The 15,802-nt window shown below is 46.6% G+C and overlaps 1 protein-coding gene across 25 annotated transcripts; it reads right to left on the bottom strand.

The window, feature by feature from the left end:
* Positions 1–5,734: 5,734 nt before the first annotated feature.
* RBM23 (RNA binding motif protein 23) lies at positions 5,735–15,623 on the bottom strand. 25 transcript variants are annotated; one of them, XR_012507579.1, is made up of 16 exons: positions 15,290–15,621; positions 12,958–13,015; positions 12,707–12,762; positions 11,994–12,069; positions 11,342–11,463; positions 10,831–10,878; positions 10,522–10,701; positions 10,209–10,262; positions 9,939–10,056; positions 9,691–9,843; positions 9,469–9,606; positions 9,014–9,079; positions 7,289–7,484; positions 6,914–7,202; positions 6,574–6,738; positions 5,735–6,426 (listed from the first exon to the last, which is right to left on the bottom strand). XR_012507579.1 is itself a non-coding variant. In XM_074365794.1 (16 exons), the coding sequence occupies exons 1-16, from the start codon at positions 15,484–15,486 to the stop codon at positions 6,827–6,829; spliced, it is 1,668 nt and encodes a 555-aa protein (XP_074221895.1). In that variant the 5' UTR covers positions 15,487–15,558; the 3' UTR covers positions 5,735–6,826. The 25 variants fall into 25 exon arrangements, 22 of the variants coding, with proteins under 22 accessions (XP_074221895.1, XP_074221893.1, XP_074221892.1 ...); XM_074365794.1 differs by having other exon boundaries at positions 5,735–6,830; positions 6,914–6,998; positions 7,086–7,202; positions 15,290–15,558; XM_074365792.1 differs by having other exon boundaries at positions 5,735–6,738; positions 6,914–6,998; positions 7,086–7,202; positions 15,290–15,554.
* Positions 15,624–15,802: the final 179 nt, after the last annotated feature.

The following is a 15,802-nucleotide window of genomic DNA, read 5'->3' as shown; positions in this document are numbered from 1 at the left end:
GGAAAGAGCTCAGAACAGACGGAAGCTGAAGCCCTTCTCCCGCCAGACTTGGGAGAGATGGGGTCTTTTCCGAGAGCCTGGCCGTTCTTTTCCCACCCTCTGATCAAGGCAAGGTAGGGCCGGCTACTGATGTGGGCTAGTGTGAGAGATCAGTAAAGGGGCTGGGGCCTGAGCTGCCTGTGCCAGGTAAGGTCCTCTCTGCCCTCATGCTCCTCTTAGCCTCTGCAATTTGGTCTTGGGGTCTATGCTCCCTTATCAGCCCAGCCCCTGCCCAACCCCTACTAACCCACAAGGCCCTCTCATTGGCCAAGAGCATAGACTGGGTGTTCTCTCCCTTGAGATCCCAAAGGTGAGGCCAGTCCAGTCTTAGAAGGTATCCCTCTGCTGTGGGCCTCTGCTCACAATTGGCCCTTTCTGCCCTGCTGCATCTAACCCTTTATAGAAAAGCTGGAGCAGGGGCTGTCCTCTTCTGAAAGGCTGTGAGAATCATGAAAGGACACTCCACAAGTCTTCTGGGTTAAACCGTCACTCCCAGCAAGCCCACTCATACATACCTCTTTTTATTAATCTAACATAGTTCCAATCCACATAAGTCTAAGTAAATTCTTCCTGGATATTTTAACCTTTCATCCACAAGGGCCTGTTCCACTCAAATACTGCCGTATGCCAGTCACTGTGCTGGGCCTATGCAGAAAACAAATACAGGTAAGATACTATCCCTGCCCTCAAGTAGCTTATAACTGAGCTGGAGAGACAGGACAAGGCACTATATGGCCAAAACAGAGGCAAACTATACCACATTCTAACTCTTTGACTGCAAGCTACATCATGCACTCTATGTCTGAATGGAAGAAACAAAATTTGGAAGACATATTTTAGGAACTGGGCCTTGGAGGTTTTAGGTGGGCTGTAGATAGATGGGAGGAAGAAGGGGAAAAACGCCTTGTACTGAAACTACATGAGCAACCGCACAGGAGAAATGGCAGGCAGCCTGCCACATGATGAGGTGAAGACTCCCTGTGTGGCAGGCAGCAGAATTTGGGGGGACTGTTCGGCCAAGTTGTCAAGGGCCCAAAAACCAGAGCAGAGCATCCGGCTTCTTAGTCCTTTACCACGTAGGAGGCTGTCTGATGGATATACTCAAGGGATTTGAGTCTTGCTGTTGTGCCTCCATAGCTTGGTGGCCTGGTAAACTCAAGATGTGAATACAAATTCAGTGGGGTCTTGCAAACGTTTTAGCTAACACTCAGGCCCACTACTTACTGGATGGAAGTCTATGGAGGAAGTCACTCTTAACCTCTCGTCTTTCTGAACCTCAGCCCTTCAGGATACTAGTGAGGATACTAGTACCTACCTTGTTGTGAGGACTAGATAAAACTGCAAATATTTTGTAATTATACAAATAAGCAGTGGAAGTAATGTTTTTTTTTTTGCAACTTGTGTCTGGTCCCTCATTCAGACAACCAGGCAGCTTGCTAACCTCTCAAAACACAGCACCACTCTAAAGGTACAAATTTAAGTTGTGGTCCGCGAGGTCCAACACACCTCCCACAGGACTCACAGGTAACCCATTACGGGATTTGTTGTTTGGGGAGGATTAGGGGGAAGATTGGCAACTGAAGCCTAAGGATGGTATTATACTACAGTTTCCCATTTTTTTTGGTTCAAATTATAACTTTAGGGAGAGGACCTGTGCACATTTAAAATGCTTATTCTGAAAGGAAATTGCCAGATTAGGTAGGATGGGGCTCTGGAGACCAACAAAGGCAGATGCTACAGGAGATCATGTGGGAGGTTGGGAGGGGTGCTTGCAACGGACTAGCGCTGTAATGGAGAATGCTCTGGGATCTTCCCCAGGCAGACCAAGCAAAGAGCACTAGGTATCCTGAAGGTACCTGAGAGGCTCACCTTGATTTTCTAAAGCCATCTGGTCGTAATCTGATTATACAGAGTTTCAAGCATAGAGAGAGATTGGGCCAGTGGGGTTTGTTTTCCTGAGACCTAGGCTGTTTGTGTGTGTGACCCAGGACCTTGTGAGCCTACGACTTTAGCCCAGGAATAATTAAGGTTTATTTTCACCATTGCCTTACCCTCACTTCTGCCCCTGTATATCTTGAACATTCTCTGAAGTTGGGGAGGACAATGAGGTCAGGCAGAAAGTCGTGTGTATGCATCCTGAGGAATGGGAGTGATGATGGCGGTAGTAATGACAAGTAAACAAGTTCTAAGCCCTCTACACGTGCCATTTCATTTAATCTTTACAACATCCCTGAGACAGATACTTTTGCTATTGCTTCCTTTCTACAGGTGAGAGTTAGAGAAGCAAAGCATCACCCAAGCTTACTCAGCTTGTTTGTGGCAGAAGAGATCCGAACTATGTGCTGTCACTCCACAGTAGGCTCTTTCTGCTCTAGGGTGAGGTCTCCAGGCTTGGTTGGGCCCAGGAGTTGGGAGAAGGAGGCTAATTCTCAGCACCACTCATTCTGAACAAGTGGGCTTCAGGACGCTTGAAAGCTGACTGAAGCTCCCATCCTCTCTGGAACATTGGCAAGAGCTTGACGAGTCTCTCACTTCCAAGGTCACTGTTTCCCCCTTTCTGAAATCCAGCCCTGACTGGCTCCTTTCCAATCTTCAGGCACCTCATCCACCCACTGCCCTCAAAGATAACTGCTTAATGGCTCTCCAGTAACTCCAGCCAACTCCTTAAGGGCTCTTGAGAACAGATCATCTGGGAGAGCTAACAGAACTCATCCAACTTTTTAAAAGTGATCTTTGATCAGCTCTTTCCTTGCCTCCATCTTCCCACACAAGATGATTGGTTTGCTTCACCTCACACACAGAACTCTCTCAACAAAGAACACACTTTGAGAGCAATCAGTTCTGTATATAGAGTGCAAAAGTTGGGAGGGGAGGAATGTTTGCAGCCAGAAGATTCAGACACACAGCTTCTCAGACCAGAATTCTTTTCTTGCATCCAGCTCATGACTATTGACTTCACCTGGCTGCCATGGAAACATCAGTCTCTGGTGGATGGCAAGCGCACTTTATAGACAGAAAGCATCACAGGCTACCATGGTAACACCAAAAAGAGTAGAGCTGCCTCCCCTCCTGGAGGGGTGAGGAAGAAATGGATAAGGCTGCCAGGGAAAGCAGGCTAGAAGGGTTGGTTTTTGGAAAGCTGACTTGAACAGAGAGGGAATTAATTCAGCTCATCAGATACAAAATATGTGAAAAGCAAAGCAATAATGAAAAAGACACATCTATGGCTGGCTTCATCAGGCTATAACCATCTAGTAACGAGTTTACAAAGAACTGTAAATAAAGTCAGAATAAGACCTATGATAGGACAAAGAATACTGAAAGGGAAAGTCAACCCCAACCAGGAAGCATCAGAGTCTTAAAGAAAGGTTAAAATTACGATCAAGGGATCTGAATCTAGACTGCCTGGATTGGAATTCCAAACCTGCTTACTGTGCAATCGGGGAACAAGTCTTTTAACCTCTTTGGGTAGCAGTTTCCTCATTTACAAAGTAAAGATAATAAAAGAATATACTTCAGAGGGTTGTTGTGAGGATTAAACGATTCAATATGTATAAAATGATCAGAACAATGCCTAACCCACTCAAATCCCACAAACATGTAAATTCTCATTATTTGTTAACCACCCCCTACAACCTCACCTTTCGAAACCAGGCCAGCCTCTTGTCACTGTCCAAGTAATACTTCCTGATTCTCACCAGACTCTTAAGAGAAAAGAGGGGCTGTGATAGAGTATCTCCCTTCAAGTTTTTAGCTCATTTCCCTTCCTCATATGCGCCAAGACTAAAAGTTCATAGGTCAAACCGCTGTCTCCACCGGTAGCTCCTATCTGGGGGTTGTTGGAACCTAAGAAGGAAGTCGGCAGAATCCCAATGTCAAGAACACAGTTCAAGGAACAGGGAGGAAATGCCACTGCCTTAGAGAAGACAGAAAAGGAGACTGCAAGCCAAAAGTCAGGTGGAAATCCCATTTAGAAGTGAGGACTAGTGGGGAAAGTCTAGCCACACTGGGAAGGGATCTGAGTAAGTCTTACCTCTACCCCCACCTTAGCCCCCAGGCTCTGGTAGGAGGTTGAGGGACATTTCTTTACATTAGGCTGGGCCCAGAGGCTGTTTACTGCCCCCTTCTAGAACTGCACTCTAACCAACCCCTCTAGAGGGGTGAGTAATAAGAAGGCACTGAGTCACACGCAGTGACACTGGCTGCCACCCATTAGACGCTGTCACCTTATATGGGTTAAGACTAGAGCAGAAGTTGCCTTAGGTGTTTCCTTACTTCCATCCTTGTCTCTCTCCCAGCAAAAGGCTATATGAGGAAGTAACTGGGAAGAAGGAAGAATCGAGGTGGAACAACCCAAAGCACAGGAAGGCCAAAGCAGCCGGGGGGCGGGGGGAATGTGAGGAAACCAGCAGTTATGGGGCCCATGTGAGGTGGGCAGGGGGGCAGGGCCTGTAGGCATTTCTAGTTTGGAGTTCAAGAATGCTGTGAGGAGGCCTGGTCCACAGCCTCAAGATGACGAATAAAAATGGTCTGACTGAGCTCAGGATACATTAGCAGCCGAATCAATAACTATAGGGGGACTGGGCCATAGCCAGCTGCTTCCACCTAAAAATAATGCCTCCTTCCCTTCCCTCAGGTCCAGAGAGCAAACCAGGATAGAGAAGGGGCAGGGGTGACAGCGGAGGAAATGACAGCAGCAGCAGCAGGTGACACTGCAGCAGCCTAGAAGGCGCAGGAGTTGCTCATTTTATAAATTTTACAATTTCTGTAATTATAAATTGTGATCAGTATTATGGAGGACACAAGCGGTGGGACCCAATACAAAAGAGAGGGTCAGGGAAGACCTCTGAGGGAGTCCCAGTGGCCTATTATGCCACAAGCAGGTTTTGGGTACTCAGCACTTCAGTGTGAAAAGCCACCTCAGGAACTAACATCACTAAAAAACCATCACTCTGCTTAGAAACTTAGGCTGACAAATTAAAACCTAACAGCAATTATCCATATTTTTAGCATAACAATAGTCTTAACATTCTGTTGCCATAGAGACCAGTAAAGAACAGAGGAGGCCTACAGAGGCCTGTCCCTGCACCTCAGACCTCCTCTTGGTTGGACCCTAGTTGGTGAGCCAGGCTCTGGGATTGCCCCTTGTTCTAGCCTCACAAAGCAGGTGGAGAAAGGTATGCCTCACCGTTGGCAGGGCCATGCCTGGAATACAGTGATCAGTCCTAGGCCTATGTTGTCCCAGGCAGAGTGAGCCTTCTGGAAAGCAAGATATGAAAGGACTGAAAGGAGGAACAATGGCAGACATGAGGCCTGGGAGCCCTGTGTAAAATGCCCGACCCCTTTGGATATTGGATTGGGATTTCTCCTACAAAGAAAGCCAAAGGCAGGGACAGAGATCAACAATGGTGAGCTTAGGAGGCTTCTCTGGTACTTAAGTGCCTCAAGACCATGAAACACCCCTGGAGGAAGGTGTAGAGTGTGCTACTGTCACACTGCCATCTGGTGGAAAGACAAGATCTGTCCCCAGCCACAGAGAGAGAACCCAGACATCTGTCCAATGGGCAGGTAGGTCTGGAGATAGTTGAGACCATGGGAGAATAGCAGATACAGATGGGGTGTGTGTGTTTTATCTGTTTTTCTTTCTAAAGGTGGTTAGATAAAATAAAATTAAAATAAAGGAAAGAAAACTCAGTGGCATTAGAAATGTTTTATATTCCTAGAACCACTCATGGTTTTGGCTCATGAGAAGTTAACATCAGACAGACACACTCAACGGACTGAGATCACGTGGGTAGCAGCCACCACAACAGAGGAGCCTTTTTTCTGTACAAAGTTTTTATGTATACGTATATATACATATATATATATATACATATATATATATATACATATATATATATGTATATATATATAAATAAAATTTATGTACACAGACACTAGGGTATAAAATCCAGTGAGAAGGGCTCACATGTGCCCAGCTAAGGAACAGGAGCAGCTTTAACAGCTGGGGTTGAGCCCAGTCTACAGAGGCACATGGAAGAGGTGGAGAGACACAGCCTCCCCTCCATCCCCCCAACCCTGGGCCAAAGGAAGGACAACTATACAAAGGAAGATGGAAGATACTGGAAAGGTACCGCATCTTCCACTAAACTCCCGAATGCCCCGAAGACATTCAAAACAGCTGGCAGGGCAGATCATTCCCACGCCTCCCAGGAGGATGCTGAGCCCCCAGCAGTTAACTGTGGCCCCGAAGTCTAAGGCAGGCATCCCCATGCACGTGTCCGTGCTAGCTTCCAGGGTCCTTGTAGCAGCAAGCCAGCACCTTCAAGGTTCGCCCCCTCAAACTCCAAAGTCCTCGCGGACCAGAGGTCTTCAGGGTTTCCCCTGGCAGATTGTAGGGTAAAGGTATAGGAGGAGAGCAGTTAGTTCCTTCGGTTAATGCCCTATAGCCTTCCCAACGGGGGAGGAATCGAGGAATCACCGAGAGGTGGTAGGAAAGGGCAATAAAGGTCATCCCGGGAGACGACGTACACAGAGAAACAGATGGCCAACGCCAACACAGATGCTGTTCTCTTCAACCAGCAGCTTTGCTCGGCAGAGTCCCTTCCCAGTGGGGCCGTGGCCAGGAGCTGTTCTTGGTGTCTAAGGGGGGGGCCCCAGTTCCCCCACCATCAATGTTCATGCCCTCAGGATGGCCTGGTTCATAAAACAGAGAAGGGGCCATGAAAGACGTAGAGAAGGGAGTGGCAGGACCGAGAGCACAGGGAGGCTCGCGCCACTGATTTTACCTGTGGTGAGGAGAAGACGTCAACAGGAAACCGAAGGAAAGAAAACAACTACAAACCGAAAAGAGCTGGGCCCTGAGACTCACATGGTTTGGGGAGTAAAGAGGCTGGAAAGCTGGAAGCACTGGGAGGCAATTGCTTGGGAGGCGAGGTTCAGGGCTGGACTCAGAGCTGAAACAAAGAGAGGAGTTAGTGAGCACAGGGCATTCCTGCCATCCAGGCCCCACTCTTCTCCCCCTTTCCCAAGTGCAAGTCGACCAGTCAGAGCTGCTGGGTTCAGGGCCCCCAGAGGAACTGCTCCATTCAGTTGCAAGGCAGCAGCTTGGGCGGCGGCGGCGGCAGCAGCCGCCGTGGTTGGCAGCTGGATTCCAGACTCTAAAGAGAAAGAAAAGGTGGGGATAAATCCTAACCCTTGATGTAAAGTTCAATCCTGTGTTCTTCACTCTGCAGAGAAATTCTACCTTCTGCCAATTTGGCCATGAGCTGCAAACGTCCACCTGCTGATCCCAGATCCAGCTCCTGGTCTCCATCAGGAAAAGTGATGTCTGTGCCACCATCCGGTCGCTCGGTCACATGGCCAACCCTCACAGGTCGACCGGCAAGCTCAAAGCCATTCAACTGTTCCAGGGCCCGCCGGGCACACTCAGAGTCAGAGAACTACAAGAAACCCAGGTCACATCACACACCTCCTGGCCACAGATGTGCTCTCCAAGCCCCACTAACACTCCCTAGTCCTATTACCCCAGGAAAATTGCATGCTCACTGTGGCTCAAACTTTTCTTTTCCAGGGAATGTGACCTAAGATCCCCATCTCCCAAAATGGTTCTCCGAAAAGGACCTTTCCAACTGACTCAATAGCGATCTCTTTTCAATCTTCCAGCTCCACTGGGAACCTAACAATGCAAAAAGTCTATTATCCGTAGGGAGCCTAGCCTGACATCTGTTTCACAAATGGGTGTTATCAAATGGAAGAAAGACAGGCTGAGATCCAAGGCTCCTGAGCGTTTTACTTCAGCCCTCAGGACCAGCAAGTCTCAGCTGTCGGTCAAGAACTAGGAACGTGTAACTCCAGAGCCCAGCCTTAGGACAGCACACACCCTGGTATTGAGAGCACAAGACTCCTCCCCCACCCCCACCCCAGTGCTGCTGACTCTGATGTGCTGACCACAGGGCCTCTACTCTCTAGCTCCCTTCATGAGCAGCACCCAGCAGCAGCTTGGCATAAAGATGCTTCCCAGTCTGCTGTTTAAGTGTCAAGGGTGTTGACCTAAAAGGCAACAACACAAGGGCAAAAAGGCCCTGCAGAAGCCTTTCTGCATCTGAGTCATATGGAGAGCTAGAAAAGGTACTTGCCACCATGAACACCACAGCCGGCTTTATTTACTCTGGCATTTCCTGCCGTAGGGCCTGGCACATGGTGCTGACAGTTACTAGGCAGGTGGCGTAAGTGGCCTGCCTTTACCGGATACTTCTAAGATGAGCAACTCTCACGGTAGAACACAACCTACCTCCCCTCTGCCCTGCAGGCAACTGTGGGGGTCTATGCTGCCTGGATTGAGCCCAGAAAATATCGGCTTCTATCAGACTTTGTGTCTGGCAGCCAGTCCTCAGTCTGGAGTCACATGGGGCTGGAAGAACCAGTTATGGGAATTGGAAACAATTTTGTTGGGAGTGTCAGGAAAAGGTGAGACATGCCCACTATCGGGTGGCCACACTATTCTCCCCATAGTGGTATTTAAATAAAAAGGTATTTCTCAATGGAGAAACTGCTTCAAACTGGGTAGCCTCAGAGGGAAATATGTAATTTTTAATTCCCACCCCACCAAGAAAATACACCAATTCTATAAAGTGTGTATATAAAAGCCCATACCTAACCTCCCTCATGCCCCCAACCTCTTAGCTGCAGTCTGGAATCATTACTATTACCCAAAGAGCAAATTGTAGCTCCAGGGAAGCTGGTTGAACTCCTGGACACCCCATACCGGTGCTACTGACACAGTGTAGGAGCAAAGCCAAGATCTCAAGCAATGCACTCATCTCAAGGGGCAGAAGGCTAGTCCAAGCTTCAGGCACCAGGGTTTATAGGTCATTTAGACAGTTCCTATGGGAGGAGGATGAAGCTAAGCCGCAAAATCAGACAAGTGGCCCAACCCAAACTGAAATTTAAAAAAAGACTAGAAACTCACCGTAATGAAACCATAACCTTTAGAGCGGCCTGTATCTGAGTCCTTCATCAAGACAATATTATCAATCTGCAGAATAAGAAGAAATTATCAGTTATCTTTTAGCTCACACACACCTTTGATCCTTCCTACCCAGACTGTTCTAAGTACCTCTAACTTTCCAGCCAACCCATACATCTCTCCAAATCTTTTTTAAAAAAAGAGACAAAGGCCATCTTTTTCCCAAATACTTTTTCTGACTATTCTTAATCTGGACCCCACTGTTTGATTTCATGGCGCCTAATCTGCCACCTAAGCAGGATAAATACCGAGACGGAGCCCAACTTTCCTAGCATGGACCAATAGGGCCATCATGACGCATGTAGGGGGTTAATCATGGTCAGACAGAATGAAGAGGTACACTCACCCTCCCCACTTTTTCTAATTCCCTTCAGAGGTTTCCTTCACTTTCCACTCACTTTGCCAAAGGGCTCAAAGATTCCCCGGAGCATGTCCTCGGTGATATTGAAGTGCAGGGAGCCCACATAGAGACGCATCGGTCCACCGCTGCCTTTCTGCAGGTTGTTGGCCATGGCTGCCAGTCTGTTTTTCTCAGCCTGAGGAGGGAGGAAATGATGGGTCACGTCCCACACCTACCACCTTCAAATCCAGCGTCTCGTGTCAGCTCACAGCCTGCTCACCTGTGAGGCCTGTACAATGATAGGCACTCCTAGCAGCCGCTGACCCGTCAGCCCAATGGCTAGTGGCACAGACTGGATCTCACAGAATTCCACATAAGCAATTCCCTTAGAACGACGTGAGTTTCGATCTGAGATTATACGTACATCGCGAACCTATCCAGGGCAAAAAGGAAGTCCAGAGTTGGGCATAAAGGGGGATGGATAGAACACAGGCTACTCAGAGAAAACTAAGGAGGGAAGAGGGTTACCTTGCCAACTGCAGAGAAAAAGTCCTCCAGGTCTCGAGGCCGAATGCGGGCAGCTAACTGCATACAGAACACAGTGCGGGCATCACGCTCCTCAGGACTCAGATTATCAACAGGCTCCCTGAAGAGCGAGTAGAATCTGTTGAGACTCCTTCCGAATACTTGGTCGTCATACTTCAGCTACCCTCTAGTACTACACATTCTTGTGGTTTGGCTCAAACTCCTTTTATTCCTGTTTCACAATCCCTAGAAGAGTGCTCATAATCAACTCACCTGACCGGGCTCTTCTCTCTGAAATGAGGACTCTTACTGTGTCCGTACTTGCGCCTACAGAATAGAGAACAAAATGGAAAACCACATTACCCAACTTTACTCACACTGACCTAGTGCTGGGGCTTCTGCCATGAGAAAACCAATTTCAGCACCTTATCTCTCTTGTGAATTCTCACCATCATCCCTCCAGGAACTGGGTCTCCTACCTATCACAACAACAGGTTATAAGCACCCTCAGGCAGGCAGGGACCACAGTGCGTTTGTTTTACCCAGATTATGACACAAATGTGATCTTATTAGCAAAAGGTGATACCCAGCTGCAAGCGGTGGACTCCTGTAGCGCACACGATCCTCTCGACGCCGGTCTCGACTTCGTGACTCACTGCTATGTCGACGATCCCAGCTTCGGCTGCGGTGACGACGCTGCCGATCTCGACTTCGGCTCCGACTGCTTCTCCGCCGATGACGATCCCGGTCTCGGTCTTGACTACGACTATTGACAGAAAGGACTATTAAGTTTCTTAAAGAACCAACCAACCTCTTCTGGCCTTTATTGTACAGCTTTCCCTGGTATCTCTCCATTCATAATTCTCAAAACCCAACAGTCCCTAGAATGACTGACCTGCGCTTTCTATCCCCGCTTTTACTATGGCTCCGACTCCTCTTCTTTCTGTAAGAGAGTATAAACACTTCTTACTGAGGTTTCAGCATCTCTCATAAGGAAAAGGAATGACAGTAAGCCCAGGATGAAACAGAAAGCAGTAAAAGACCACCCCGCCTAGAAGACAACCTGGCAGTAGTTCCCTATCAATGGCACGACACCACTTTACACACAGCACTACATGCTGTCATTCCCACCAAACCAAGCAAAAGCTGGTGTTTCCAAATCAGAGGTCCTCTTGCTATTTTATTCAAATGAAATACATCGATGCTAGGACCGGTCCACAAATCTACACTGGAAAGGGAAGACTGGAAGATCATTAAACCAAGTCACCATTATTCCCATGACCCAGTGGTGCCACTACTAAAAGTCAGAAGTCGAGCAACCACCTCCCTGTTCTGGCTGTTTCTATAACAGACACAGCTGTTTCTTTCCCCAAGATGCCAACCCATTTTCCTCCCCGCACACTCACTTGCTTGCCTCCCCACTGGCACTGCTCCCACTGGTACCACTGCCACTGCTGCCAGTGCTGCTGGTGCTGTTGGTGATGTTGCTAGGGCTGTCCTTTTTAATCTCTTTCCTTTGCTGCTCATCCTGAGGGGTTCGCCAGGAAAATGACCATAAGGTACCAGATGACACAGATTCCATTGCACAAAGAGAGAACAAATGTGGACAAGGAAGAAAGCTTATAAAATCAATGCTCTCAATTTTTTAAACAGTTGTGAGCACCTGGATCTCCTAACAAAGGGAACAGAGAAGGAAGGAAACTACCCAAAAACAAGAGCTCAGAGTCAAAACTTTAGCTACCCAACATGTGTTCCACTGACATCTATTTAGGAGTTAGGTCTGAGATACACTGACTTTCTACTGTGTCACTGAGAACTATGCAAAACACTCACTCCCACCACATTATGTGCTCTCCACCATTTTAGGGACCCCCTCTGCAAGCACCACCCTTGAGCATGGATCTCCAGCAGAGCTTACTAAAAGACTAGGCCTTTTACGAATAGTCACTGTACATAATAAACGAATAGGGAAAGAAAATTCACAAAATGTTGAAACTGATGATCCACAACTGTTTTTTCTTACTAACCCAATTCCAAGAGTGAGGTGGGGAACATTACCTCCTCTTTTTTATAAGGAGCCTCCAGCATGGCCTCAATCACTATATCAAAGTCATCGGATGCCATTGTAGCAGATCTGAGGAGAGGATATCAATACATAAGAACCTCATCTATATTTTTCCTCCCTTCCAGCACCCCACATCCCCTCCCCCCTCCAAGAAACAGACCTCAGGATATACAGTTCTGTTTCTTGAACTCCAAAGGGATCTTACCGGCTGTTGCTTACCCTAGGTTTATTTTTGCATCTTACAGATCTGAACTAGTTCTGCTTTGTGGCTTAGAAAAGGTCAAGGGTCTAGAAGGAAACTGAATATCTAGGTAGAAACAAAATACAATATAGACCCTGTCCTGTGAAGAGAAAATGTTGGTACTCAAAATTATTATTCACTTTACAATGGATACTTGGCCTCCATTCTACTGTTCAAAATTCTGAATAAACAATTGGTTTAAATTTAAACTGGCACATATTTTCAATAAAAAAGTAAAAATGCAAAACTAAAAATTAGGAACAAGACAAAGCAACACCAGAATAATGCAGATTTGCCCTAAGTTCTTCCCCCACCCAAACATCAATAATGAGGGATTCATTATTAAGCATTTTTTGTACAGTATCAACTAGAACTTAAATAACTCAGAAAGACTGTAATTAAGGCAGGCTCAACCAGTTCCACTTTGAAGCTTTTCTATCTAGGCAGGCAGGTAAGACTTCTTACCTACCCCAAGTTTTCACATCTAGCAATCGTCTTTCCCAAGTCTGTCCACCACAGGTCTGTCAAATAAGAAAAACAGAAGACACCAAACAAAATCAACAGGATAAATTATTCAAAAATTACTGGTCTGAAACTATCAATATATGTAACATGGATGAATCTCAAAATAATTACGTCAAGTGAGAAAACATTTAAAAAAAAAGCACATACTGTATGATTTCATTTATATAAAATTCTAGAAAATGCAAACTAACCTGTAGTGACAGAAAGCAGATCAGTGGTTGCCTAGGGATAGGAACAGGTGGAGAGGGGCTAGGAGGAAAGGATTACAAAAGGGCATTTTGGAAATTTGATGGTTTCATGGTGTTTACACATCAAAACTCAGCAAATTGTACACTTCAATGTGTTCAGTTTTATTTTATGTCAGTTATACTTCAATAAAGCTAAAAAAAAAAACCTCAACTAATCTGAAGAATTTCTATGCAAGGAGGCCAGTGGTAATCAGACTTTCATATCCACAAGAGCTTTGTCCTCTTTAAAGCAGCTAATGCATCATCTAATCATGCTGTCCTGGTTGCCCTGAGTCCACAGCCCATGCTGATGACTTAATAAGACTAACCATTATACCTAACATTTATACTACCTACTATTGCTAGGCACTGTGCTGAACATGTTACAGAGGTTAAGATTCTTGGAAAGAGCCAAACAATAAAATTTACTTGGAGCCAAATTAAAGGCTTAAAATGGAAATCAAACCAAAATCAAATAAGTATACCTAAAAACCACTGAAGTCAATCTCTTAACACCTAACATTTATTTAGCAATCAACAGTAACATATGCCATAGGCAGATTTTGGATCTAATGCACAGATCAAAAAAACTGAGATTCCGTGAACTGCCTAAAGTTACAAAGCTCAAATGGAGGAGCTGACCCTTGATCAAAATTAATGTTCTATCAGGTTACCTCTCTTTCATGTGGTTTATAACTTAACTTCAAAGGAAATTTGTAAAAGTACCCAGCATACCAACATGTCTATTTTTAAATATATTCTCATCTAGAAAATTAATGTTCTAATACGTATATAAAAAGATTCAATCTTATTAGTCATACCTTATTGTGGGGCTTCTAGATATTCAGTATGTAACAGTATATGCTTCAAAATATCAGGAACAAGGCTGATTTTAATATATGCTATCTGGCCTATCGTGGGGAAAATGGTTCTAAAAGGAAGTTTTTGATCTACAAACTCAGTTCCTTTCATTTTGGCTGCCAAATCTACACAAATTTTCTAAGTGTCATAAAGCTCTTCACTATTTTTTACAGTCTGCAGTTAACTCCAAATGAAACGCTTCTGGTTTCAAAAATTGCCCTTTGTTGGGTGCTAGTACAGAGCAGGGATAACTTAACCACACAGAACTTTTCATCTAAGTCGACAAATGAACCTCTACATATGGTATAAAGCTTTCAGACTTCAGAAACAAATGAATCTATTTAAGCACAGACATGTATAACACCAGCACACTTTGAAATCTGTGATCTCATTGGGTTTAGTCTGTCTTTCTAGATATCCTAAAAGCAGTAATGTCCCAAACACGATGGACTTTTCAAACTCTTCAAGTCCTAACTTACGGGCCATGGTCCATTCAATCTCATCCATTAAAACACTACTGTGCTTTCTTTCAACCCTACTCCAAAAACTGCATTAAGGGCCCACAATCATGACAGTGCCTGAACCTGGTCACAGCACTATCAAGACCCAAGTCAGCACTTAGGCCCACTGCTGTGGGGGCAAAGGGGAGTGAAGAACCACTGTCACTGTCAGCCTCATTCAGGCAGAAGTCACCAAACTCTGGAGTCCCAGGAGTGATGGTAGCGCCATCTCCTGGGTCCGGTCACTGAGCTGGGAACAAACAGCTCCAAACTGGAGGCAGCTTAATTAAAAACAGGAACAATGAGAAAGATAAAAAAAAATTCCCCACGTTGTGTAACAAGCCAAGGCCACGCTTCAAAAAACGGTCCTACAAGTGACCGACAGCAGCATCTCTGCGTGGGCCAGTGTCCCAAAACTAAAACCTCGTGTGTGGCCTCACTATACGCCACCGCCACAGAATGTGTGGTCAAATTTAGTGGTCAAAAATAGCGAACATGAGTCTTCCAGAGACTGAAGATTGAGGAAGAAATCTCAACTCCTTCACCTCTCTCTGAAAGGTGGCACTAGGGACTGAAAACCGATCCCACGAGACCTCTGAGACCACGGTGGGCCCATGCTCCCTCCACCGTCTGGGGGGCCCTAAACGTCAGGGCTGCGGGGGCCTGTAGGAGACAGTCACTGGGATCCTTGAAATACCATCTTCATCGGTAAAGGATACAGCCACTAGGGTGCCGATCCCTAAAACCATGCCAGTGGACTACAGTTAGGTAGTGAACACTTCTGGATCAAAGTAAACAAAAAATTTTTTTTAGTTTGAAGTTTCCCCGAGTCTGCTCTTGACGCCATTTTCTGCCTGTGACGTCAGGGGGAGGCGCCGTGCGGCAACGTCACGCATTGGTGACGTCGCGGGGGACCCGGTTTCGGGGTTTCTTACCAGTTCCGGGTCCCCGCAGGGGGGTCCCGGTTCCCTCCGATCTTTTGGGTGTGTTGGGGGGACCCGAAGCACGACTCTCTTCCAGAGACCCAGTAGGAAAAGCAGCACTGTAGCCGGAGCTGCTCACCTTCCCGCAAAATGGCGGCAGCTCCGCTGTCTTCCAGAACTTTCCCCAATCTGCGCAGGCGCCGAAACATTCAGGCGGTGGAACTAATGCCACTGGTTTCACGGCAACAGGCCAAAGTACAGGTTTTCATTGGCTAAAATCCTAAATATGGGTGGAGCCAAGCTAAAAGGTCTCTTAGCAACCATCAAGTTCCCATTGATTGGCTAACCTTTCCGAGGCTCTGGGAAAGTAGGAGCGTCCTTAGGTAACCGCCCGTCGCTCTCTCATTGGCTAGAAGACTTGCGGAAGGCGGGGGAACCGGGCAGGGAACAGGAGAGAAGGACCCTCCTGCCCCATTCCCGGGCGCTCCTATATACTAGGCTGACAGCGTGGGCGGAGCCAACGAG

The sequence above is a fragment of the Camelus bactrianus genome, chromosome 6 (assembly GCF_048773025.1).
Source record: "Camelus bactrianus isolate YW-2024 breed Bactrian camel chromosome 6, ASM4877302v1, whole genome shotgun sequence".
Classification (NCBI taxonomy): Eukaryota; Metazoa; Chordata; class Mammalia; order Artiodactyla; family Camelidae; genus Camelus; species Camelus bactrianus.
This window is presented reverse-complemented; position numbering and strand designations above follow the sequence as displayed.

What these genes read in the sequence shown, in the direction of transcription:
- RBM23 (XM_074365790.1), bottom strand. Translation starts at nt 15,486, where the DNA reads ATGTTTCGGCGCCTGCGCAGATTGGGGAAAGTTCTGGAAGACAGCGGA. An exon ending in CCTGCGGGGACCCGGAACTG is followed by an intron (nt 13,016 to 15,289) that starts GTAAGAAACCCC and finishes CTTTCCTCCTAG; the next exon opens with CCCCTCTCCACCTGTTCCTA. An exon ending in AGAGAGAAGAGCCCGGTCAG is followed by an intron (nt 10,057 to 10,208) that starts GTGAGTTGATTA and finishes CTCGCTCTTCAG; the next exon opens with GGAGCCTGTTGATAATCTGA.